This window comes from Chondrus crispus, genomic scaffold (genome assembly GCF_000350225.1).
Source record: "Chondrus crispus Stackhouse genomic scaffold, scaffold_253, whole genome shotgun sequence".
NCBI classification, from domain to species: domain Eukaryota; phylum Rhodophyta; class Florideophyceae; order Gigartinales; family Gigartinaceae; genus Chondrus; species Chondrus crispus.
The window spans coordinates 103,142-128,097 of NW_005179142.1; the positions used below are offsets into that span (position 1 = coordinate 103,142).

General features: G+C 51.4%; 10 protein-coding genes; 6 read left to right on the forward strand and 4 right to left on the reverse strand.

Annotated features, from left to right (window-relative positions):
• The first annotated feature begins 4,858 nt into the window (after positions 1 to 4,858).
• CHC_T00004851001 (hypothetical protein) lies at positions 4,859 to 5,170 on the forward strand. Its single transcript, XM_005716352.1, has one exon. It carries the CDS (start codon positions 4,859 to 4,861, stop codon positions 5,168 to 5,170), a length of 312 nt encoding a protein of 103 aa, XP_005716409.1.
• Positions 5,171 to 7,118: 1,948 nt separating this feature from the next.
• CHC_T00004852001 (hypothetical protein) lies at positions 7,119 to 8,114 on the forward strand. The gene has a single exon (XM_005716353.1). It carries the CDS (start codon positions 7,119 to 7,121, stop codon positions 8,112 to 8,114), a length of 996 nt encoding a protein of 331 aa, XP_005716410.1.
• A 13-nt stretch (positions 8,115 to 8,127) lies between these two features.
• Positions 8,128 to 10,148, reverse strand: CHC_T00004853001 (hypothetical protein). Its single transcript, XM_005716354.1, has 3 exons — positions 10,096 to 10,148; positions 8,390 to 10,025; positions 8,128 to 8,298 (listed from the first exon to the last, which is right to left on the reverse strand). Exons 1-3 carry the CDS (start codon positions 10,146 to 10,148, stop codon positions 8,128 to 8,130), a joined length of 1,860 nt encoding a protein of 619 aa, XP_005716411.1.
• Positions 10,149 to 11,869: 1,721 nt separating this feature from the next.
• On the forward strand, positions 11,870 to 13,567 carry CHC_T00010264001 (DEAD (Asp-Glu-Ala-Asp) box polypeptide). Its single transcript, XM_005716355.1, has one exon. The coding sequence runs from the start codon at positions 11,870 to 11,872 to the stop codon at positions 13,565 to 13,567; it is 1,698 nt and encodes a 565-aa protein (XP_005716412.1).
• Positions 13,568 to 15,030: 1,463 nt separating this feature from the next.
• On the forward strand, positions 15,031 to 16,569 carry CHC_T00004855001 (hypothetical protein). Its single transcript, XM_005716356.1, has one exon. It carries the CDS (start codon positions 15,031 to 15,033, stop codon positions 16,567 to 16,569), a length of 1,539 nt encoding a protein of 512 aa, XP_005716413.1.
• Positions 16,570 to 16,798: 229 nt separating this feature from the next.
• CHC_T00004856001 (hypothetical protein) lies at positions 16,799 to 16,942 on the forward strand. The gene has a single exon (XM_005716357.1). It carries the CDS (start codon positions 16,799 to 16,801, stop codon positions 16,940 to 16,942), a length of 144 nt encoding a protein of 47 aa, XP_005716414.1.
• Positions 16,943 to 16,953: 11 nt separating this feature from the next.
• On the reverse strand, positions 16,954 to 18,366 carry CHC_T00004857001 (hypothetical protein). The gene has a single exon (XM_005716358.1). The coding sequence runs from the start codon at positions 18,364 to 18,366 to the stop codon at positions 16,954 to 16,956; it is 1,413 nt and encodes a 470-aa protein (XP_005716415.1).
• A 718-nt stretch (positions 18,367 to 19,084) lies between these two features.
• CHC_T00008759001 (Ubiquinol-cytochrome c reductase iron-sulfur subunit) lies at positions 19,085 to 19,940 on the reverse strand. XM_005716359.1 is given in 2 exon segments: positions 19,085 to 19,181; positions 19,182 to 19,940. The coding sequence occupies 1 exon segment, from the start codon at positions 19,938 to 19,940 to the stop codon at positions 19,182 to 19,184; it is 759 nt and encodes a 252-aa protein (XP_005716416.1). The 3' UTR covers positions 19,085 to 19,181.
• Positions 19,941 to 20,599: 659 nt separating this feature from the next.
• CHC_T00004858001 (hypothetical protein) lies at positions 20,600 to 21,589 on the reverse strand. The gene has a single exon (XM_005716360.1). It carries the CDS (start codon positions 21,587 to 21,589, stop codon positions 20,600 to 20,602), a length of 990 nt encoding a protein of 329 aa, XP_005716417.1.
• Positions 21,590 to 22,847: 1,258 nt separating this feature from the next.
• Positions 22,848 to 24,956, forward strand: part of CHC_T00004859001 (hypothetical protein) — a 5,293-nt gene continuing 3,184 nt past the window's right edge. Inside the window, 2 exon segments of the mRNA XM_005716361.1 lie at positions 22,848 to 24,350; positions 24,351 to 24,956. The exon segment at positions 24,351 to 24,956 is cut by the window's right edge and continues 3,184 nt beyond it. Of these exon segments, the coding sequence (XP_005716418.1) occupies positions 22,848 to 24,350 (1,503 nt within the window). The 3' untranslated portion in view covers positions 24,351 to 24,956.

The window sequence follows — 24,956 nt, forward strand, 5'->3', positions numbered from 1 at the left end:
GTACGCAGCTCGTTTGACTTCTAGCATTTCCGCCATTTTTTCAACCATCACCAAGGACGAGCTATTGCCTGACGAATGCGGACGAGGGACACCCATGAGAGCATGAGCATTCGCAGGCCAAATGCCAGCTTTGTTAAATGCCGATGTCACATTAGCTCTCGTAAACGCCTTCCCGTATGCCTCCCTCATTATTTTTAAATAATCAAACAGATCGTAGCTTTTCAATTTAGTAGGGGACGAAAGCTGTTCCACACAACTCCGTATGTGCTCCTTGAAGGGACCGAAAACCCCCACGTCTAGGGGTTGGGTTGTGCCGCTTGTATGAGAAGGTAATGCATACACGACTACGCCAGCCTGTTTCAGTGTGTGCAGCACCTTGTACCCCATATGGCTCCTGTATCCATCCATACATAAAAAAACTTTTCGTCCATTGGCCGTCAGGTCCCTAACATCCTCAGCAAAATACTGTGCCCATCGCAGAAAGTTTTTGCTGTCCACGCCGGCGACATCTTCTCGAGTTGTTACCAAACTCCCCCGCGGTAGGCAATCGGAAACGGTTTCCATTACAGATTATCCATGATGCTCGACCGTTCGATACTTTAAAGATTTTCCCTCCACAACAAACAAAGGGCGTCCAACGTCTCCATTGGCGAAAATAACGGGCATGATCGTGTAGTGCAACGCCGAGTTCGGCGAACTACTCCGCGAGTTCGGGCGCGGTGGGTAGCGACGCAGTATGACTGCGGTAGTGGTAGAGTGGAGACAAGCTCCGAAAGTACCCCGGACTGACCGGACTGTAGACAGCCAGTAGGGCGGATAGGGATAGGAGGGGAAGTAAAGGGAGCTGTTGGTGAAGTCAGCGTACACTCGCGCTTGGCGCCTGTACCGTCGGTGAGTTCACCGTGCAATATTAGGGGGCACTGAGCTGTAGAGGCCGGACTTGGTTGGGTTTACTAGGGTGGTGCTACCGTACTACCCTATATACTAATAGAGTGCCGGATTGAGGTCGCGGTGGTCCGCACACGTATACGTGTCGAGGGGCGCCGACAGCGGCGTGTCTATCATACTACTGTCTGGGAAGGGTCTGTAAGCTCTGTAATGTCAGCACGGAGGACAGCGGTACCTCCGCGAGGATTCTGCACACACGTGTACACGAGAGCCCAAAAATTGCAATTTTTGGATTGCCAGCAATGCCATGCGGCATGGACGCGTTGCGCCACAGATCGTTACGCGATTAACATTCTTGAATTCAGGTGATCTTTGAAGGGACTTGTGCCCTCGAGCACTATACGACCTTGTCCTGTTCGACTGTGCGCAATCGTCGCTCGGTGTAGAGCCGCTTTCGTCTAGATTAGCAATACGAGAGGCATCTAAATTATGCACATGAACAAGCCGCTCTAATTCCGCGATGTGGGCCGTCATATTATCGGCATTGGTTGCCCACCAGCGAGCTTCTTCCTCCTTACAGGCCCTTCCAAACTTAATTTTGGCACTGTGCCGTTTTGAGATGAGTGACAAAAACGTGCGTCCCGGACGCCCATCAATAAAGGGAATGGCTTTTTGGTGCTCCTCGGGCAACGAGTGCACCATCAGTTGTACAGCGTCGCCTACATCTGACCGCTTGAGAGGGAAGCCGCTCTGGGAGTATGAAAGGACGAGGTTAACAATGAGCTGCTCTTCACATAACGATAGATATGTACGTGATTTTGTCAACACATTTCGGCGCGAGAATCGATATTGAAACGTTGTCAAAGGGAGTCGTGCCAGTTGAGCAGCCCTGCGCCGAGTTGCACCATGCCTTTCAATCGCAACAATGGCTTGGTTGAAGTAGACCTTTTCTTTTTTTTCGCTGCTTGTCTTTTTGGTCATTGTGTGTTGGGGTGGGTGTGAAGAGAGACGGATCGAGCTCCATGGTTTTAATTTGCACAAAATTATGCACCAATGTTTGCATCAAGGGGGCAAGAAGGGCGCCAAGTCGGATTCTGCTGTTGAAATGGCGGGAAATGCATTTGTGGTTGATTTACGACACTGTCAGTCGACGGTTTTCACTCAAAAGTTGTCATGTTTATTGGTAAAAGCGGAATCGGAATAAAATTAGGCATACTATTTTTGTTCAAGTGAAGGGTGCTCTGTTCGAGAAAGGGGAGCATGCACGGGTACCGTACGGGAGTGTGTTTTTCCATCCCCCGTATTTATTTGAGGTCTGACAGCATGGCCCTTTTGGCCCATCTCATATCTCAATCTGCATTGTGTCGAGACTGAAAATTGCTTGTCGCGGAGCAGCTCTGACATGCTCACAATTCTGCTCACAATTCTGCTGAAATCGTTGATGTACAGTAGGTACTCCTCAATAGTGCATCCTCGTGCCATCAGCTATAGATACGCACTACTGACAGCGCGAACTAATAAAGGTCCATCCACAGGTCACAGCCCACCGGCCACAAAATGCTCCGATATGAGCATTTGACGTCGCTTCTTGCGCGCTTGTTGGTGATAAATTTAGGTCGGTGGTCGCTGTGGTCGCCATCGGTGGTCGGAGTGTCCGGTCGTGGTCGTCAACCGCAGCACAGCGGTGTGCATCTACATCGGCATGGCTCCACGTGCACAGGTGTACACGTGGCAAGAGTTGTGACATCGCTGAAAGGGGTGCACTTTTGGCCATGTGCACTATTGTAAAGCGAACTATTGAGGAGACCCCCTGTAAAATGTTTTTGATTATTCGGTCCATTACTGCAGCATGAGAATCGTTACTTGTATTCTGCTGCTGCAAACGATCATTTGGTTTTACGTTGTTGTTTTTTCTAAACTCCAAGGCCACAATGAATCTCAATGAATGCGATCGCAAGAAAGTCTACTCTTTTGTCCTGAGATCGTAGAGTGCTAATGGCAATAGTCGACGAGCTCCATGATTCTTGTGATCTCATAACCCTAAGAAGTCACTCTGCAGGGAGCACTCCTTTTTTTCTCTTCTACACTCTCATTTAAAGTTTCCATAGTACGCTTTATTTCTTATTGTTCGTGAACGCGAAGAAATAAACATGAGACGTTCAAGAAAATCGATAGCGTCACCGTGGGGGCACAAAAAAATAGCTCTGAAAATTTCGCATTCAACAAAGAGCTGGCCATTTATTGTGTATTACACTCAAAGAGCTAGGCCAGGAAGTGTTTGACTTGCTTAATACTTGATCAGATGCGCTTGGAAGAAATTCTGGAAGTAAACCAAATTCTACAGTGCACTGCTACGTATGAGAAACCGGAAAACGAAGCGGAGAGATTCTTGTACTTTTGAACTCGAGACTCCGAGAATATGATTGACATTGTATTATTTTGGGAAGCAGAATACTGTGATAGGAGGGGTCTCGGACCTTAATGATGTCTCGTAGAAACGTGAGCTGTATGCAAATAATTACGAATTTTATTTTCAGAAAGGCAATGTCAAGTATAAAGACCCTGGAAATCTGAGACAGAGGAGTGACAAGGGCGATGGTGATCTTAAATTTACGAAACGATGTGTTGTTTGATCTTGAGCATAACATAATTCATATTGACAATACATGTTGCGTGGGTAGTTCTGATGTGAGGTTTGTATGAAAGATAGATGGACTACAGGAGTTTCAACTGGAGATCTAGATCCATCTTGAAAAAGGCCGACCAGGTGTTAATAAGGTAAAAACTTGATAGAAGCTAGGTTGACAAAAGAAATTATTTTTTAAGACGCTGAGAAGTCCCTCTTAAAAACGCCATCAGTTTTCACTTCGGTCATCAACGGGACTTGTCATCAAAGAATATGCTCTTACATATGACTAGTGTTTCCGAAAGGCAAGGCAACCTACAGCAGTCAGATAGATTTAAGAATCTGTTGGAATCGATTTGTAAGATGTCTTTTGCCGACAACGATGAGATGGTTTTTCTGAATTGCGATGTTCTAAAGTTTCCGGATTGTGTCTTGCGCCCTCGAAATTTAGAGAATGAGCTCGATGTGGGGATGTTAATCTTATTCATCATCTATTGAGTGGACAAGTGTTTAAAACTCTATCGCGAATTGGGTGCATGTCACTCACTCCACTAAGGAGTATCTACTGAATCTATCAGAGCGATGGTGTGGAACACTCCACGTACAGTCAACCACACCGAGTAGTGCACCCTCATGCAAGGTTCCAACAACATGCAATACTCGCATCTTACACTAATGAATGGGGTCACACAAAATACTCGTTTACAAGCGTCTGGCGCCTCTCGGAACGACTCTGCTCAGCGTGTGCAGTTAGCAACGCGCGCTTTGCACGGTGCAAATGACGAACTGCATCCTCGATACCAGAAATGTTCACCATTTCCTCCACTCCCGTAAAGCAGGCAAGTACTTTCTCAAAACCTGGAATAACACACTCATTTGATTCTATCCCTTTGGTTCCATCTGCACTCGTCTTTTTCATGCTGTGTTGTGGTTGTGTCGGTGCCCTTGCGTGTCACTGGAGTAAGACGGAGAGGATCTGTGGGGTCTGTTGGAAAGAGTGATCCGTTTACTGTTGGGCATCTTCGTCGGCCGCGTCCCCGTCTTGGACAGGTGTCCAACAGCAATGCAAGGTATGATAACCTGTGTTCACCGAAAAACCCCTGCATTACTCACTCGTGGAATTACTCAATTCGGCACTACAGTATGATAGGGCGAGTCCTCTCTGTACCTTGGGCCCGATGATTCCGGCAAGGTCCTGCGGGCCCCAGGCGGCATTCGCGATTGAAGAAAGATGGCCAATTTACTTCATTTTTCTCTGAAAAGAATGCTGCGAAAGCATATTACAGTAAAAGGTACACGTGTGTCCAATAGTATACTGTAAGCGTCGGCGTGCCTAGTTTCGATATGGTGGGAGAGGGGCCAGTTGTCATCTTCGTCTTCCCCCGACCCGTCTCTAACCCCGTCCCTCCTTTCCTCACCCGGTCCAATCCTTCGCGACACTCCCAAAAACGCCACATTCGCACCCTTGAGTTCAACAAACCTCATGGCGCAGCAAGTATCCGCGAAAGCCGTCTCTCAATACCCTCTTCCCCCTCGTCAGTACTACCAATCATGCTCGACAAACCCATCCAGCCCCCCTCCGCCGCCCTCCGAAAACGACTCGTACAGCATGTTTGGCCGCGTGTACACCACGGAAGATCGCATGCCCTCGCTTGAAGAATCTGGCCGCAAGCGTCTGTATGACCCCGCCGCCCCGCCGTGCGCGGAACTGCGCCGCCTCAACAAGGAGCTGCTCAAGCTCTTCATTCAACTCGTCGAGGATTTATGCGAGCCCCTCCCACCCGACGCTCCCGAGCAGCCGCACATTTCCCATGTTCAGGCTATCGAGGATACTATGGTGAACATGCAGCATCTCATAAACTTGATGCGACCGGCGCAGGCGGCCCTTGATTTGAAAACCATTTTGAATCGGCAGACAACGGCGAGGAGAGAAATGACGGAGAAACTGAAGGAGAGCGTGAAGAAATCATGGGATCTTATTGGAGAGGCGGCCGCGAGATTGACAGAGCCTAGTTCTGAGCTATCAGAGCAGACTAAAGCTGTGCTGGCCGGCGAACCGGAACGCCCCAATGCTAAAGTCAATGGCGCGACCGAAGGGCTCGAGAATGGACAGCAGGATGAGAATGCGGACAAAGCAATGCCCATGGCCCAAGTGCTCGCCAAAATCTCAGAGGTGGTTCAAGACACGTCTTTGTAAGTTTGAGACACTCGACGAATTGTGCAGAAACGTTCGCCTTGTGTCTCGTTGATACGCTGCAGGCTGCTGATCTCCCAACGTTTCGAGTAGGACTCCTTCTAAAAGAATTTCGGTTTTCCACGCCAGAGTCTAACTGGCTAGAGGACCTGGCTGGAACCGCCATCCGTAATAAGTCGAACTGGTTAGTTGGATGAACCCCCAAGCTATATACAGTACAGCAAAGGCAAGAGACTAAGCTGCTGATTCGCTTGCTACGACGGAAAAAGCGAACAGCGTACCCAACGGCAAGGCAGGATCCCTCGTGCTCAACGGATGAGCTCGATAACCAGTCATTCTGTTAATCGTTGTGATGGATCCACGGTCGATACTACAAGAAAAGCACGAGACATCCCGATGCATTTCACAACAAGTTTCGCATCACATACGCAGAACCATAGTCATTGCCGCTGCTTGAAAACTCTTGCGAGCTCTCGCACGTCAGCCTTCAGGTCACCGCGTTGGTTTCCTCTTCCCTCCACTGTTCTTCTTAGCCCTCTCCATGGCCGCTCTCTTCCATTGGGCAAACGAAACGGCCTCCTCCTTGACCTTCTCCTCCCTGACCTCTCTAACCCCTTCCTGCACAAGGACCGCACGCTCCTCCCCGCTCCCCGCAAAAAATCTTTTCAGCAGGATGGCTGCGGCTGCGCCATCGATCAAAAACGGTATCTCCTCCTTCGAAACGCCCTCATCCCTGAGCGCCTCCTTCGCTTCTTGTGTGGTGTACCGTTCGTCCAGCGTCACGATCTTCGCCCATGGCGCGGCGAGGATCAATTTATCTAGAAAGAGGCGTGTGGCGTGTACTTGCTCACCCTCGGCACCCTTTGAGTCGACGGGCATACCGACGACGATGGTTTCCGACACAGTGCCGGATGCGGCGCGCGCGACAGCGGCAGCGGCACCAGTAGGGTCCGCCTTGTGCTCGATACGGGGGAGGGTGCGTGGGGCCACACCCACTGAGACGGCTAGCCCGATGCGTCGCAGGCCGTAGTCGACGCCGAGTGCTCGCGAGCCGATGCGCGCCGTGGGCATGCAGCTGGGACGTGGATTGCGGAGCGGCAGACGGTGGCGAGGGTGTGATGGGTGGAGAGGGAAGGGGGGCAGGAATGATGGATACATGGCGGCAGAGTTGGTTACATGGGGAAGGAGACCGGGGGTTGTCACCCCGGCGAGAGGAGGGGTGGACAACGCCGAGGTGGTCACTTCACTCGATGGGAAACACGAATTTGCTGCGATGGCGGCGGCTTATTGGACATGTTCCAAATTTGCTCCGTACAGTGCCTGTAGCTGTTTTCTTTACTGACTTCTAGCTAGATCGCCTGCCATGGCGTAAACCTGAACCCGTCCTGCATCTCCCAACCGAGCCCCGTCATGGCCTTGCGAGCACCGCGTGGCGCGCCAGCCTTCAACGCCTCGTTCGGTCTTCCCTCCCGACCGTCGCTGTTGGGTGCTCGCGCCCTGTCCTTGCGCGCCAGCTCGGGCGCCCGTGGCACCACGATGACGGCCTTTCGCAAATATCACGGCATCGGTAACGACTTTGTCGTGGTCGACAACCGAGCGCAAAAGAACCCGCTGTACACGCCGGATCAGTCCGTCGCTATCTGCGATCGTAACACGGGCGTCGGCGCGGACGGCGTCATATTCCTCCTACCGCCGAAGAGGCGATCCTCCGACTTTGCCATGCGTCTGTACAATTCGGACGGCACCGAGCCGGAGATGTGCGGCAATGGCATACGGTGCCTGGCCAAGTTTGCAGATGATCTGAAGATACCCACTGCTAGTCCGGGGAGGTTTGTGATTGACACGGGTGCAGGCGTCATCATTCCGGAGATCGAGCAGGGGAGCTCCGAAGTCAAAGTTGACATGGGTGAGCCCGTTATCATCCCGGGCGAGGTCCCGACCACGCTGGATACATCCGAAAGCGCGGGGTATGAGGCTGTATTGAACGTTGATGGTACGGATTGGACGTTTTCGTGCGTGTCGATGGGCAATCCACACGCCATTTCGTTTGTCAGTAAGGAGGTCTTCCTGGAGATGGACACCAAGCTGGAGGAAGTTGGCCCGAGCTTCGAGTGCAACCCCGTGTTTCCGCAGAAGACAAATACCGAGTGGGCCTTCCAGAGGTGTCGCACAGAGTTTGATATGCTGGTGTGGGAACGGGGGGCGGGTAGAACAATGGCCTGTGGGACGGGCGCGTGTGCTGTCTTGGTGGCTGCCGTATTGACCGGACGCGCGGATAAGGATCAACCGACTGTGATTCATCTGCCAGGGGGCGATTTAACTATTGAGTGGGTGTCGAAGACTAACCATATCATGATGACGGGCCCTGCCGAACTCGTCTTTGAGGGGCACTTTCCGAAGGTGTGAGACTGACTTTCCTTTAGAAACTCGCGTCGTCTTTGCCGTAGATTACCGGGGTGATTAACTTTGGTGGTCTAATGCAACCTGAAGACAATCGGTTTGTACCTATTGTAGATCTGATGCATATCAATAAAGTCGATCGTTGTCCCCACACACGCTTTCGTACTTTTTCTGTACACTGTACAGTACACTAGAGCTGGACGCTACTGATCGTAGCTACTCCTCTCCTGCAGATTTTGCGAGCATACTCAGTCTATGTATCCGTCAAGAGCGGCCGCCACGCTGTATATGTTTTCCTCCTTGTAGTAATCAAACTCTTTGTCAAAGCAAACGATGTTGTCTCCGTCTTTGGCGCCCTTGTCAATGAGCATTTGGTTCACACCTAGTGCCGCCAGGATCCTCTGGAATCGATCAATCCCTTCAACGTAGTCCCAATTCGTCATCGTGTAAGCCTTCTCAACTTTATAGCCACTCACGACAAACCGTCCCTCCTTCTCCTTTTCGACTTGGACTGGAACCTTTCCGAAACCCTCTTCCTCTCCTAGGACAATGACATGATCTTCTTGTTCAACGTTGTCCACAAGCACACTCAACCGCCGCATTGTCTCCAGCAGGCCTTCTCGAGACTTGGCACTAACCAAGGCAATTCGTTTGTGGCTGCCTATAGTTTCCACCAGCTCGTCTCTGATATACGAATCCCATTTTTCTCTCACACCTGGCAGGTCTACTTTATTGACGAGAACGACTTCCTTTTTACGGGCAAGTCGCTCGTCGAAGAGTTCCATTTCCAGTCGAATTGCCTTATAGCGTTGGATGATATCGTCACTGCTTCCGTCAACAATGTGGACCACCACCTTGCATCGTTCGACATGGCGAAGGAACGAAACACCCATCCCTACTCCCCGATGGGCTCCTTCAATAATACCTGGTACATCAGCTATAACCATGCCCTCAATACCATCAACACCGTCAACAACTCCCAGGTTGGGTACAATTGTGGTGAAGGGATAGTCGGCAATTTTCGGTCTTGCATTCGACACCGCGTCCAGGACAGTGCTTTTCCCAGCATTCGGAAACCCAACTAACGCGACGTCTGCGACAAGTTTCAGCTCCATTTGGAGCCATCGTTCAACCCCTGGTTCGCCCTGCTCGCAAACCCTCGGTGCGCGGTTTCTCTCAGTCTTGAAGGCCTCGTTTCCCCTTCCGCCGCGTCCTCCTGTGGCAGCCCGAAACGTCTGTCCTTCTTCGGACAAATCAGCCAGAATGCGTCCATCCGAATTGCGAATAACAGTCCCCAATGGAACGGCGACGGTCATGTCCTTCGCGCAATGGCCTGTGCGACCTTTCCCGGTACCGTTCAATCCATCTACAGCGCGAAAGGCGGCCCCTCCGCGGAATTTGGCAAGCGTGTTGGCACCGCCAGTTGCGACAAAATTGACTGAACCACCCGAACCACCTGAGCCGCCAGCTGGCCCGCCCTTCGGAATTCCTTTCTCTCGGCGAAAGGCGAGGCAGCCGTCGCCGCCTGTACCGCCTTTGACAAGAACGCGGGCAACATCGTAGAACATCCAGTCCGGATTGTTTGTCGTTGGTCGCAAATGCGCCTTGGACTTGTCCACGTCTTGTGTCTTCGCTGCTGACGTAATAACGCGTCCACCCTTACGTGGACGCCGTGTGGATATACCAGGACGCGTAGCAAGGATGCTTGTGGAAACCGGTTTGCAAAATTTGGAGCATGACGAGAATTGGAGGGGGGCCGTGAAGGCTGCGTTGCTCATCTGCCGGTAGTAGAGGCTGTTGACCAGCAAACACAGCAGATAAAACGTTTGCAGCAATGAAACTTGTCGTGAGCTCCGGTAACGTAGAACTGTTTGCTCAATGCACTTGCTGCTCTTGTCGTCAACACTACAAACAAGTCTGACGGAACGATTGGAATGCCGCAACAAGAGAGACTTCTATTGTTGCTCTTTGTGAAGTGCCTGTATACTGCTGCGGTTCCTTCTCACATGCGGCTGTCCTATCGGTGCACGCCGAGATCATCTCCAAAATGCCCACAAAAAAAGACTGCGGAGAACGGCCCGAAAATTCTAAATATTTTCCTTGTTTCTTTTTCTTGTTCCTGATATATTATACTGTACACGAGCCGACTTTTTTTTGTTATCCTACCCTTCTTTAGTTAAGAGTAACAATAATACCTTCTCCAAGAGACCAGCGTCTGTCAACAGGTTCGCATGGGAAACGAGGGGCAACTTGATGTCACATCTGACGACATTTCTCCCAACACTCCGCGTACTGGCCTTCGTTTCATTTTCTGTGAGTTGTACCCTGTCTGGAGGCCTCTTTTCTGGCAACAGGACTTCCTTTTTTAAGCCTCAGCATGAAATGTTTCCCGCGTGAAAGCCCTGGTCCATGCTTGACCTTCTCCCTATATATAGTTAAGGCATGGACGCTATGGCGCTGATTTATCATCATTCCGCACTTCTATGGACCCAGACATCATCACCCTACTCTTCCCGAAGGTCTCAGAGAATTCAAGTGGAGAAGCTTCAGCTCAAGAGCCCGTGATGATGTCGCAATGTGAAAAGTACTATTGCCGGAGTTGTCGCTACAAGTTTTTCTTACACTGTCCAGTTCACAGTGTCTTTTCTCACAACACCTGCAGTGATACTGAGACTTATTACATATTCAAGGATTGCCGACAGCATCAAGCCCTTGAAAAAAATTCAATGGTCAGGAAATGGTTGGACAATGAAAAGAAGACAAAAAATCGATCGTTGTCTGAGGAAGACACTTCTTTCTCACTAACAGAATTAACATTGCCATAGATAAAATTGACGAGAACTTTTTCTTCTGAATTTCGTTTATTTGCACTCTTGATGTTCGAAGGCAAAGAAAAGCCACATATTTTAAACTCGTATGATCCTGAAAAAGTCCCATCTTGCTTTGAGTTCCAAGTAGCCCCTAACTTTAAAATTCATCGATTTAGTAAACGTCGTCAGAATTCAACTGCTCAAAGGATACATGAGGCTTTCATAGTATAGGCAAATACAGTTTTTTCCTCAAAAGGCTCGAGTAGAGTATGAAAACTTTATACTAGAAAACAAGAGACATTGCACGCACTTATTCTTGAACTCCACATTTTCTTTTCCAAATTTCAGATGCAAATAGGATATGATACGTTCTTTTCCAGGAATAGATGTAAACAACTTGTTAAAAAATCCCATCAGTCATTCTATCTGCTTCCTGATTTATTCACACTATTTCAGCGATGTCATGGGGGATGTTTTTCACACCGGATAGTGAAGAGGTTGCAAGAATTTCATTATCTGTACGAGATCTTGTTTGCGAGGAATGCATTACGCAGTCGGATGATTTTGAGGTTAGGTTACAATTCACAAGGGCAGCCCACAAAGTTATACACCTGGGCATTAATGCATTAGAGACTCTCTATTTCTATTAGAGAGAATGGTTGCGAGACCTGCGGCTTGATGTCAAGCTTGTCAACAACCTCTGCTTCACGTCTGATGCTGTGACATACTGTACATATATATATAAAATACTGTACCCTTGGGTACTGTAAAATGTATAATTTACTGCTGTACAGCATCCGAAAGTTGCCAGCTCCAAAATAGGGTCACCGGCGGCGCATGTCGACTGGGCATCACGGCCAAGTTAATCTTCAGACACATCACGCAGCTCTACGCGTATGCCTGTGAAGCCAGTTTTCACAAGCCTTCTATCTTTGTAAGGTGAATTCCAGAATGGTAGATGACCCGCTTCGGGCACTTCTCCGCGGATGTCATGGCGCTGCAGTAGCAAGTTGGAAATCGAAGTCAGCCGCATCCGCCAGGGCTGAGCTTATACGAACGCCGTCCTCAGCAGCGCTCTCTCGCGAGCTTGACTTCTTCGGGACTTCCTCGAAGAGACTGGAAGTCACGGACAAAGCTCAATCCAGTTCACCAGGGCGAAACAATGTCAAATCTGTCGCGCCCACGTCCGCTGACATGTCTGCAGCTGTGGCCAGTCCCACCTTGGAAGCTGCTCTAGCTCACATGGGTATTGTGTCTCCCACAGCCGTACAACGCCGTGCGATTCCCGCCATGCGTGCCGGTAACGATGTGGTGGCGGTGGCGCCTACAGGGTCTGGTAAGACGCTTGCTTATGCCGTTCCTTTACTTTCAGAGTTACTGTCCGGGAGTCGGGCGCAACATCGTTCAGCCCCACATGCGTTGGTGCTAGCCCCAACAAGAGAGCTTGCAGAGCAGATTGGTCGCGTTTTTACGAGGCTTTCTTCAGAGGCACGGGTGAATGCGCGGATAAAGATTGTTTGCTCGAAGGCCGCTGCTGCCGGCCTCAAGGCTGCTGATGGGTTAATTGATATTGTGATTGCGACCCCAATGAGGCTTGTGGCCACCCACCAAGCTGGTGCAATTAACCTTGGGCGCGTGGCCCATGTCGTTCTGGACGAGGCAGACGAGCTTTTCGCAGGAAATTTTCTCGAGCAAGTTGATGACGTCTTAGCTTCATGTGGATCACAACTTAAGGATGGAACGAGGGTGCATATGTTTTCAGCCACTTTTCCTCCCGCAATAGAAACGTTGGCACAAGGGCTGTTGAAGAAACAAAAGAAGATCGTTATTGACGGTGGGGCTTATGGAGGTTCTGCTGCCGTTGGAGGGGTTGCGGCGAGGATCGAACAAAAGTTTATGTTTGTCGGTGGTAGGGGAGAACAAGGGAAGGTCATGGCCGTGCGGGGTTTGCTCAAAGAGGGCTTGAGAGCGCCGATACTTTTGTTCGTGCAAACGAAGGACCGAGCTGCTGAGTTGTACCGAGAATTGGTTTATGATGGAGTGAAAGTAGAAGCAATTCATGCTGACCGAAGCCAACAAGCCCGCATGCGCGCCGTAGAGCGATTTCGAACAGGCGAAGTGTGGGTTCTAATCGCAACAGACGTATTGGCACGCGGGTTGGATTTTCTAGCGGTAGAGAGTGTGGTGAACTACGACATGCCGAGTAGCGCATCGGCATACGTGCATAGAATCGGAAGAACAGGGAGGAACGGGCGAAAAGGGACGGCAGTGACGCTGTTCACTGAGGAAGATCGAGTACTGCTAGGTCCTGTTCTGAAAGTGGCAAAGGTGAGTGGAGCAGACGTGCCAGAGTGGGCGTTGAAACTGAAAGGCGTGAGAAAAGATGTGGTGAGGAGAATGGAGAAGAGACCACCAACGCGGAAGCGAATTGGGGGACCTAATCGTGGAAGCATTGGAAAACGACACAAAAAGGAAAAGAGGTTGGAGTCGAGGAGTCGGACTGAGAAGGGTGAAGCAGATAGCGAATCGACAAGTGACGGGAAGAAAAGAAATTCAGCGACAAAGGGAAAACAGACGAGGAGGAAGAAAAGGGGTGCAAGCGATGGTCTTAACGTTGCTACCAGTCTTGAAGAAGAAGAGTATGAATGAGGGCACGAGAGACGGCTTTGGACAAGACCTTGGTGATGAACATAGAATTGAGTCTATTGTGGCTTCTAGTCTGGCATCTTCATCTGTTCGGCTGGTGTTGAGAGTGTTTCCAGCAGAGGATACGTGACTCCTTGACAGTTTGACATGGGGTGATTTGACTCTTGCTGACGTGAAGTTACTGTGCCAACTCTTACACGTGGGCATGGAGTTCTCATCTTGGCATATTCCACTTCTATGCCTCATGGAAGGTGTATCCTCTGGCACGTGACCAAGTTGGTTTTATGCCTTATACCTTGCAAGTGCATGCCTCATATTCTATCTCACGGCCCTGAGGGCCGTTCCGAACGAAGAGTTCGCGGTGCCAGCACCCGAGCACCCTGGCATTTGGCATGACTGGATTGGTTGAATGGGAGGAAAGCATTTCCAATATTTTTTATAACCAATCCATTGTTGACGGGCCTCATACACTTTAACTTAACAAGCGCCATTTTTGCCGCAACAACCCAAAACAGCGTTGGCAGGTGTCGCCCAGAAATTTAAGTTAACATCACGAGGCGTGCGTTGACGTTTTCTGAAAAGGCGCCAGTGATGTGCTGGTCGTTCAATCTGAGCTGTCAAGAATAGTGGAAAGACCACCGAGATTTGATTGTGTGCCATACTGTTCTGTTTTTCGTCTTCGACCTCACTACTTCCACGCAGCACCGCTGTTCTGCATGACTACTTTTCCCGATCTGTCGAGCCGTAATTAATATTTTGAAACGCCTGTAACTGAGTAGAGCACCGGCATAGATGCACGGAACTTTAAAGCGTGCAATTAGGGACGATCTCTGGCTTACAAAAGCGACTCAAGCGAGGAACTATGCCCTGATCCCTGCCCTCATGAACAGCCCAATCATATGCGTGTCGCCACATCTGACTAGAGGCCCAAACTCACTTCGCGTCACATGAAATTCTACTAGCGGCGACCTGGACATATGGTAGAAACTGGCGATAAGCGTTATCTAGCCTACTGCAGTCCTGCTCGCGCCGCAATTTGCGCTCTTGCCTGAGGACCGATTTATGGGACAAGGTCCTCGCCCTTCTAGATTTGTTCGGGCAATTGTTCGGGCGTCTTCTCACAGCTTTTAGTCGCACCTCACTCCCCACGGGTCCTGCGAAATGACGGGGGCCATCATTTGCGATACATTTCCTGCCTGCTTCAGGTAGGAATAGTCCCCTTTGCCGGCCGAAGCCTCATGCTTCATTGCCTTTCGCTGTGAAGGAATTCTTTCCACGCTTTTATGCGAAATACAGTACTGTACGTTTCGCCACCATCCTGCATGTTGCAACCATTTGTGTCTTTCCCTCTGTAACGCCCGTTATTTCAACCCAGTCTTCTCTACTTTATAACTGTTACTTTACATCCAAAGCACATCCTGCCCTTTCATAAACCCCTGTCTCGGACCCCACAACTTCATCCAAAGATGGACATCCACACTCGTGCCCCAGATTCGCCGTCACCCACCTCGCCAAGCCCTGCCTTTCTTGCATCTACAACCCCCTCCTCGAGCGACCTAACTACCCGCCGCTGGTACGTCCAGGTCCCAGCATGCTGTCTACTTCAAATCACCTTCGGCCTCTTCTACGCCTCAGGCGTCTTCATTGCAGAGATTGACAGCCCTTTGTTCACTTTTTCCATCGGTGTCGCCGGTTTTTCCATTGCCGTCGGAATCACTTTCTTCGGTGTCCTCATGAACAGACTCATCCCCACTTCCCACTCCGTTCTCGCCCCGGTGTATATCGCCGTTATTGGCGCCTTGGCCTTGTTTGCTCAAGTCCTCATGCCGCACGCTGTTGCTTCAGACAACTCTGTTTTGCTTCTCGCCTCCGCCGTTGCCGTCGGTCTGGGATCTGGCGCAATCTATCTCGCGTCGGTCGATGTTTTACAGTCTTGGGTACCGGAAGCACCAGGCGTCATTATGGGCATAGGAATGCTGTGCGGCGGAGTTGGTTCCTTGATTGGAATTCGCGTTGATATTGTATTGACACAACTCCTAGGCGGTCCCCTCCCGGCATTGGGTGTCTCCGGTGCTATTGCGGGCGTGGTTGCTCTTGCCTCCGCAGTACTAGTACGTCGGCCCCCACCAGACTGGACTCCTACGTCCAGCGTGACTGCGAGTGGTGCGCCTGTCATGGATGAGGAATGTGGGACAGTGAGTTTGCATTCTGACAGCGAACTTGCAGCTTTGCTGCCCCTGTCGACGTTGGAGCTTATGCGAAATTGCCCTCAGCTCACGGTTAAAGACATCCTCACGGATCGATCGTTTTACTTGCTCTTGGTCGCGTTTGCAGCTACAGTTGGGCCCGGCTTTGGCTTTGTGCTTGCTTTTCAGAAAATGGCATACACTCTGTTTGGAGTCTCCATGGCAGAGGCGAATCGGCTTTACTTTTCGGTCACTTTTGCCGGTGTTGCAGGAAGGTTGGTTACTGGCTGGACTGTGGACAAGCTTCAGAGTTTGGACTCGAGAGATGAGGATTCCTTGTACGGTGCAAGGAAAACAAATATGATATTGCTAGTTGGCCAAACCATCGCGCTGCTTGCAATTCCAGTATCAATACACAATGGCCATGTCGGAGCATTCACGGTCGCCTCTGCAGCGGTGTACGTCACGTTCAGTGGGGGCGTCGTTGTGGCGGCCTGCATGGTGCGCGGTATTTACATGCCAAGAAACGCTAGTTTGGGGTTTTCTCTTGTGGCTGTCAGCATCGGGTTTGGCGACGTATTCTTTTCATGGATCGTGGCTTGGTGCGGAGACCTATCGGATGTTGAAAAAAGCTATGCTTCTGCCATCTCTCCCGGGGTGACTTCAGAGGCCCATCAAGGAGATTACAACATCTTTCTGCTTTTTGGGCTTCTGTGGTCGCTATGCGGATTGGCGGCATCGCTGTGCATCGAAGTTTCTCCAACATTAATGGCCCATGGCGATGGCGAGACGGCGTCTGGATATGACTCTTGCGATTGAGTGAATAGATGAACTGAGGAAACAAAGGACTGATGGAATGCCCAACAAAACCCTGTATAAGCACTTGAGCCTAGTGAAAGGTGGTGATCTGTCAGCTGATTCGCTCCATTTGTTCGCAAGTGAGAAAAAATAATTTGGGATCACTTCTGGGTTGCAGGCAAAGACAAGCTAGGATTGCGACGAGAACAAATACCGACACGTCATTAGATGCCCAACTGCTTCCAGTGGTATGTCTCTTCGTGCACCACGACTCAAGCCAGGAGCATCCTCCTGTGAACTGGGACATATTCAAAGGAGTTTTCTGCTCCCCATGGCAACGATACTGCCACTGCTCCACATACTCGCCATCGATTGGCAGGGTGCCTTTCCATGAATTTGACGTGCTCAGAACCCCAATTGGCCTCCAACTTGATTTGCTATGTGCTCAAGTCCACTTCCCTGTAACAAACTAGTTGCCGTCGTTGCGATGACGTTAACTCTTAGTTCATTCCTTAGCTGAGAAATTACCTGTTCCACAGCAATTGATATTACTTGCCGAGTTTTCAGCGTCTGAAACACCAGTACGAGTTTGGTAGGTATCTGTTCAAGCTCGTCAACATTGTTCTTAACTACTAGAACACTCCTAACATGGTCACTTTCTTCTATGCTAGAAATGGCCTTGGCAGTGTCTAGTAGTGGTTTCGATAAACTCTCCTTAATATTTTCGAGCCCTTCAAGTATGGACAGCAAAGTCGCCGACGGTCTGAGAAAGAGGGTTTTAAACCCTGTAGGCATGAAGAATTCGCGGAGTTCCCGACCTATTCTAGGAATGTTGGCTTCTAGTCGTCGTGCCGTTTCAAGAATACTCGTTAATCGATGTAGCACAACGGAGAGAAAGTCTCTCAAGTTTGCAATCAATGAAGAAATCAAGTCGCTCGACTCGCGCAGCCTTGCAACAGAGACTTCCAGCTCTTGCTTTAAATCTCCCATTTTCTCGAACAGGCATGAAATTTCTGTGATTTGACAGACAGGATCGGAATTCATTTGCCCCTTTAGACTTCGTGGCGATTCCGAGGTTGACTTGATCCCCGTCTTCATCATCATGCTCAGCTGGGAGACCACGTCGTTAATCTGTCCGTTCATTTCGAGAAGCTCGAGAATGGGTTCGGCTGCGGGTCGTAGAGTATCAAAACGGTCCTGGATTTCTTGCATTCCACCTGAGAGTTGTTCAAGTGCCTTTGCAGTCGCAAGATAGTCATCAGTAATTGATTCAAAAGAACTGGTAACGTTGACGACTACATCCATAGCCGATTCTGGAACCATTGGCATGGATCGCTCGCTCTGTTTCAGGTTAGGGTCATTCTGATTTAGATTTTCAACACAATAGTAGCGCTTCTTGAACCGTGAGATAAGGACTGGGTCAACCGGCATATCGCCGCATGGTACGCGGGGAAATATCACTCGAGGATCTTGAACAACTTCTTGCAAGGAACTGACCAGCTCTGTTATGTAGAAAGAAATAGGAACATATTGAGAAAAGCATATGTCTTTGCAGAGAGCAGAAATCGTTTCTGACAGTGAATCTGGAAGCGCCTGTACAGCCGCAAGAATGTCCCTCAGTTGCTCGATTCCTTCCTCACTAATGGCTTTAATTTCAGAAACAGTGCTTGCTATTTCGTCATTGACTGTCTCGAAGAGCTTCGCGTTGGCCTTGTCAATGATGAGCTCCAGACCCGGTACGCCGATATTCCCGAGCTCTTTAGCAAGGGCGGTATACGTAGCAGTAAGTTGCTCTAGTGGGGGTGTTTCTGCTGACATGGCTGGCGAGAGAGAGGTATATGGCAGACATTCGATGATGGCTTAAATTGCGATGTAGAGACAGAGCAGACTGCTTCTTCTAAAACTGTAATAGTGTTGTGAAAAAATGTGAATCGTCACGAACACTACAAATAAGAGTTGCCCTGCCCCTGGGATATGTGACTGTGTCGATCCTCTGTAAAGAATGCTATACAAGGAGAACTCTTGTGCATAGCAAAAGTAACCTCATATTGCTGTGCACTAAATGATTCGATGGTGCATGCAGAAGCAGAAGACTTCGTGGAAGAAAGGAGTGGCTCAGGTGCAAAATCAAGAGAGCAAATTACCCGGCGTAGTCATGTATCATTTCGAACGGTAAAATTCATTTCAACACAGGAACAAAAACGGAATAGTGCGTTTTCCTTTTAAACCATTACTGTACATTCGTTCATTGCAAAGTCAGCAGTCTTCATGTTTTTTCCACTTTCATCATTTTTCTTACAACATTGATGGCAACAGCGCTGGCTTGCACAAGGACGGCGTGCTTGACCAAATGTGGAGCTTCAATGCTCGTCTTCCTGACGGGCAGTTCAGAAATTGCGTGAGACCAAAACAACGGGGAAAGAAACTGCACTTAGGACAACAAGAACTACTGACGCGCGATGCTCTCAAAACATGTAGAGCATAATCAGATGTACTGCTATGACTATGGTCGCATGTCGATGGAGCATAAAAGTAAGACTACACAACGGTGCGAGATGCTCTGCATCGGTAGCGTAACTCTATGTATACATCTCTCCTCTTTATTAGTGGATCAGCGCGAAATTGTAGATGAACTATCCCAAAATAATCTTGGTATCTTCTTCTTCAAACCTGTAAGTCGGGACGTCAAGGTTCAAGGGGGCTGGCCCCTTGCGAATGCGCCCCGAAATGTCGTAATGCGATCCATGGCAAGGGCAGAACCAGCCGTGGTAATCGCCCGCATTGGCAATAGGCACACAGCCAAGATGGGTACATACTCCCACGACGACGAGCCACTCTGGCTTTTGCACACGTGACAAATCAGTCTCCGGATGACGCAGAACGACGTCATCATCCTTCTTGGCAAGCTCGATCTCTGCGTCCGTGCGATGGCGAATGAAGACGGGCTTGCCGCGCCACTTAATCGTGGCCGACTCTCCCAGTGGAATGGCGCCTAACTCGACTTCGACCGAGCCCATTGCGAGGACGTCTGCGGAGGCGGACATGGTGTAGATGAGCTTAAGGACGAGGACGCGGGCGGCGGAGGCGGCGATGAATTTGGTAGTGCCGAGGACCATGTAGGTGAAGGCGCGCTTGGTGGGATCGCCGGGCATGTAGCGATGGGGGTGGTTGTGGTAGTCATCGATGTAACCGACGGGCAGGGCGCCGGGGCCGCGCGGTGACACGAGCTCGGTGGAGGTGGAGGCCGCGCCGAGAGTGCCCGCGTTGGCGACGGTGGGGGGGGATGTGGCGACGGCGCGCAGACCTTGCGATGGGAGGGATCGAGCGTTGAAGGAGGAGGAGTGGGAGGCTAGGCGGCGGGCGGCGCCGCCCCAGCGGGTGAGAAAGGACATCGCGGGGGGAGTACGGGGGATGGACGGGGGAGGGATGCGGTAGGATTGGAGTGGGAGGTGGCAATGACGGGCAGGCGAAAGAGATGGCAATTGGCGATCGGAGAGGAATGTGGACAATGCGGCAGCTCGATTGCCGTTGCGCCAATTGTGGCCGCAGTCCTCACATTTGCCCCTTAATTACACTAATTCGTCTAGACACTAACAAATTTCCCACACCTCCTTTTTAATTTCTCCGTCCTTCTACTCGCCTCACTTTTCCCACTTTTCAGAGGCTCTCAGACTCCTTTAGCATCTCGTGCATCCCCGCAAGCCGCAGCATCAGCGTTTGGTAGAGCGGTGCAACTTCTAACAATCAAAACAGCTCCTGTTCTACCATGCCGCAGTCCTCTCTTTTTTCTCCTCCAATTTTCCTTCCTTCTCTCGCTCGTTCTTCCTCCCTCTGCCGCTTCTATGTCAAACCATCTTACATTGTTTTTTGCCTTTCAATATCGCTTCTATACGACTTTGACACAGTTCTGGCGAGTTCCTCAGACAGATGCTTTTGCGGAGAAGGCATCGAAAAATTTCCTTGTCCAAGGTTCTCTAACGCAGGGATGTGCACATCCAAGCTCTTGCGCCGTATCGAAAAGATATCCGTTACCAGCCAACACTCCCCCTTTCTATTGCTTTTTTGGCAACGCCTTCAACTTTTCTTGCAACTGCGGCACGGCGTCAAACAAATCTGCAACCAACCCATAATCCGCCACCTGAAAGATTGGCGCCTCCTCGTCCTTATTAATAGCGACGATGACCTTGGAGTCCTTCATGCCAGCCAGATGCTGAATCGCACCTGAGATCCCAACTCCAATGTACAGCTCCGGCGCGACGACCTTCCCCGTCTGCCCCACTTGCATATCGTTAGCCACCCACCCCAGATCCACTGCGGCGCGCGTTGCCCCAACAGCGCCGCCCAGCTCATCCGCAATCTCCTCCAGCAGCTTAAAATTGTCCCCGCTCTTCAGCCCCCTGCCACCAGCCACCACCACCCCAGCCGCGGTCAAGTCCGGGCGGCTGCTCTCGGTGCGGTCCTCTCCGACCCACCTTGACTGCCCACCCCCCGCCTCCTCCGGTGCCGCCAGGCTCGAAACCTCCGCCAGCCCCTCGGAGCGCTCCGCGACGGGCTCGAAAGCCGTAGGGCGCACCGTGAGCAGGATCGTGCTCTCCTTTGACCGCACCGTCGCCAGCGCGTTCCCCGCGTAAATCGGGCGCACAAACACCTCGCCCCCCCCGTCCTCCTTCACCTCGATGACGTCCGACACCGTGGACACGCCTAGCACTCCGGCCACGCGCGGCAGCACGTTCTTGCCGAACGTCGTCGATGCCGCCACGACGTGCCGGTACGCGCCACTCCCCAGCTGCGCCTGCACGATCGGCGCCGCGTACTCCGCCGTCAGCGGCTGGTCCGCGCCGCCAACGATCACGGACGACACGCCCTCCCATGCAGCCGCCGCATTGGCGTCGGCTGAGGACGACCGCCCGAGAAGTAATACGTCGACTGCGGAAGACGAAGCGCAGGCCTGCGCGGCGCGCACGGCGCTGCGCACGGCGACCGTCGCCCCGTCGGCGACCACGAGCGCGGCGGCGGAAGCGCGTCCGGCAGCGGCGCTCATCGTGACGTAGAGATGTTGTCGAAAGGGGTCGCGGGATTGAGACGACTATTCGCTTTCGCAGCGTGAAGCAGCGGAGGAGCACATGAAATCGTTCAGTCGCCATTGGATGTAGAGTCGGTACGTGTATGGTTGATGCAATCATAATTGGGCCGCTTTTTGATCCCGCCGCGGGGACACCGTGCGAGATGACCCGCAGCAGGAGAAAAGATCAAAGTCTTACTCGCTTCGTCTAGCTCGTTGGGGACGGGGAGCTCGTGATAGATACCGCTCGCGTCTTTGACTCTCAAAGGAACAAATGGCGTTACGCTCGCCCGCATTCGCAGCTCCCATCCTCGTCTCCAAGCGGCCGCGCAGCCTCTCCGTCTCCACGGGTTCCTTCTTGCGCCGTTTGTGCCTCTGCAAACGCTATCGCCATGCGCTCCGCCTGGCTCCCAACTCTCTCCACGCCACCCACACCCTGCGAATGTCCGCCGACGACTCGATCGTCCGCTCCGCCCCGGACAACAAGGGCCACGTGGACGCGCCCGACTTCATCCCAGCGGGCGCCTTTACCATCTGCCTGAAAGTCAAGACGCGCCAAGCCGTCTCCGTCGCGGATGCCAAGGCCGTGCTAGCAGAGTATGCGCGCTCGACCTGCTCGGAGCCCGGCGTGCTGCGGTGCGATGTGCTATACCAGGTCACGTCCCTGGGGACGCCGAAGGGCCGCTTTTATCACATCTGGATCGCGTTTGAACACGCTGCCGCGTACACGGCCCATGAGAAGACCACCCACGCTGCCAGGTTAAGGCTGTTGCTGGAGAACCCGGCAGGGGGGGATTGTGCTGTGGCGCTGACCAAGCTGTCGTACCAGTCGAGCATTCTCGAGGCGCTGCGGCCGTCGGCGGAGGGATGGCGGTCGGGCATTGATTACAACGTCGAGACGGATGATGAGAGGAATCAGAGGATGGCAGACGCCACTATGAATTTGATACGAGGGGATAGTCCTACGGTGTCGGACAACATGCGCAAGTCGTTGGACGTGCTTGTCTCCAGTGTGGGGCTTGAAAACGTCACCGTACTTGTCGCGTCCGCTACGGCCGTGTCGAGTGATGCCGTCCCGTCATTGACGGGAATTTGCGAGCAATACGCCGAAGACCTGGAAAAGAGCATCAGCGTTGTTCGCACGGGAATTCTGGCGGAGCGAAACAACGCTCGAAGAATCGTCGTTATCACAGTGCATGATTCTAAGCGCGAGGACGGCGCTTTCTTTGACACTGACATGGCTGCAGACCTCATCGATGACGATGGATGGTCCGTCAGCCGTTACTTTCCTGTTTTTCCAGATAAGATTGGATGGGAAAAGCCGTCAACCCTGCTCGACCAGGAAGAGGAGCCAGCGGGAGATGAAGCTTTAAGCTTTCTAGGACCAGTTGGAGAGGCGCCGGAAGGTGTCCTTATAACTGCGCCTTCCTCTGCGCCTTTGTCCATACCGACCTCAGATTGCCGGCTTTTGCAAGGTGCAGGAGCTTTTGACGAGTTGAAGAAAGTCATTAGAGAAATAACGGGCAAGGAAGACGGCGAAATTAAGTCCATGATCATCTGTGGTTGGAATGCTGGAAGGGTGCAACCCTTGCTTGTTCAACTGCAACTGGTAAAGGAAAAAGACCCTGGCGTTATCTCGTTCAAGTTTGGCCTGTCTGTAGAGGATTGCGATGCAAGCATTGAACGATTGAAGAAGGGAACTGCGTTTATCAAGGAGCATGAGCCTGATGTGATACTTGGGTATGGAGGGGGGGCTGTCATGGATATGACGAAGGCGCTCGGACTCCTCGGCAACGCCTCCTTTGATGAAATAGACGAATCTGTGCGCCAAATTAATGCCGCTGCTGATACTTGTATGCCAAGGGTACGCGTCAGTGTCTCTACAAGGCCTATCCCTGTCGTGCTGATACCGACCACGATCGGTGCTGGGGCAGAAATGACAGATTTGTGTGTTTTCAAAGCGAATTTGGCCACAGGTGCCCCTCGGAGGATATGTGTAGACTTTGGAAGTGAAAACAACGTTTTAAGGATTGCAAATGACAGAGTGATACTCAGTGATTCCCGCCTCATTGGCCCTCGGATCTTGTACGGAATTCACGCAGCACATGGAGCACTCATGCTTATTTGCAGAGGCATTGATGTTCTCCTGTCTTTGTATGACCAAGCAGGCCATCAAGGAGTCAAACAAGCGGAAGAAGCTGTAGCAGGTACATCTGAAGTTCTGATGGATATATATCGCGAACCAAGAAAAGCAAGCGGGCAGACGAGAGACCCGCTCGCATATGCACAGACGAAAGTGGGTCTAGCCGCAGACTGCGCTGGGAAACTTGGCCTAGTGGCGAAGTTATCGCTAGCTGCCGTAGACGAAATAATCGATGAGTTGTACCCCCGTTGCTTCCGCGCAATATTTATTCGAGTTACGGCGGCCCTCTTGACGAAGATCATCTCGTTGGAAAAAGACGAAGCATGTCGCATATTTGCTGATCACGTGGCAAAAGCGATGCTTGTTCAAACACCTCAGCAGGCTGTGCAGAGGCTTTTGAGAAGGGCCGAGGATGTTGATGTTCCCCTTTTACCGAGGTTGGGGCTCCTTCATAGGACTGTGCCGTCGGCTGCTGCACATGCCGTGAAAGCTATCTTGCTAGAGCCAGAATTGAGCTCACTGGAGCACAGGCTAGCGGATGAGACACTTTTGCAGGACGTCTTACATGATGCAATAGACCAGGACTACGAACTTTGAGGCAGGTTGCACAGAAGCGCGTTGATGTGATCCCTGAGCTTGCACTGACGCACCACGAGCGAGTTTTCTTTATTAAAGAGGGCGGCGACTGACGGCCACATTTTTTTTATTGTTTCGGTGTTTCAAGTAATGTTGCGAAGAACGCTTGTAGAATAAGCTGTTTACAAAGTCTCGTTAAGACACGAAGCGCAAGAAAGCACTGCAGAACGAAGTCGAGGGTGTGGCGGCCTGCCCTTGTGGAGCTGGAACACCCTCAGAAATATCGCGAGGCAGATTGAGAGAAGGTATCGTTCTTCTCAAGTGCCGACCATCCATCTCCTGACCAACCCCTCCCACCAACCCCTTGCCGAGCCGCTCTAATGATGAGCGTGTACCGAGCGTGAACACAGGCCAAGTCACTGGTACGGGGAATTGCCCCGCAGACACGCAAGCATGACACACGGACTGGCACACCCCCTTCCTGCTTTAGCCGCGTTAAGAGCGACTGGGGGGGAGAGGATACCTCGAATCTGCAGCAAACCAAGCCCAAAGGCTGATACAGGTCCCCAGCTCCCTTCCTGCTTAGCCGCGTTAAGAGCGACTGGGGGGGGGGGGGGGGGGGGGGGG

Coding starts and splice junctions, on each gene's coding strand:
- CHC_T00004851001 (XM_005716352.1), top strand. CDS start 4,859: ATGGTGGGAGAGGGGCCAGTTGTCATCTTCGTCTTCCCCCGACCCGTC.
- CHC_T00004852001 (XM_005716353.1), top strand. CDS start 7,119: ATGGCCTTGCGAGCACCGCGTGGCGCGCCAGCCTTCAACGCCTCGTTC.
- CHC_T00004853001 (XM_005716354.1), bottom strand. CDS start 10,148: ATGATCTCGGCGTGCACCGATAGGACAGCCGCATGTGAGAAGGAACCG. Junction 10,026..10,095: donor TGTGAGAAGGAACCGCAGCA/GTATACAGGCAC, acceptor TCGTTCCGTCAG/ACTTGTTTGTAGTGTTGACG. Junction 8,299..8,389: donor AGGAGGAAAACATATACAGC/GTGGCGGCCGCT, acceptor GTCCAGCTCTAG/TGTACTGTACAGTGTACAGA.
- CHC_T00010264001 (XM_005716355.1), top strand. CDS start 11,870: ATGGTAGATGACCCGCTTCGGGCACTTCTCCGCGGATGTCATGGCGCT.
- CHC_T00004855001 (XM_005716356.1), top strand. CDS start 15,031: ATGGACATCCACACTCGTGCCCCAGATTCGCCGTCACCCACCTCGCCA.
- CHC_T00004856001 (XM_005716357.1), top strand. CDS start 16,799: ATGTCTCTTCGTGCACCACGACTCAAGCCAGGAGCATCCTCCTGTGAA.
- CHC_T00004857001 (XM_005716358.1), bottom strand. CDS start 18,366: ATGTCAGCAGAAACACCCCCACTAGAGCAACTTACTGCTACGTATACC.
- CHC_T00008759001 (XM_005716359.1), bottom strand. CDS start 19,940: ATGTCCTTTCTCACCCGCTGGGGCGGCGCCGCCCGCCGCCTAGCCTCC.
- CHC_T00004858001 (XM_005716360.1), bottom strand. CDS start 21,589: ATGAGCGCCGCTGCCGGACGCGCTTCCGCCGCCGCGCTCGTGGTCGCC.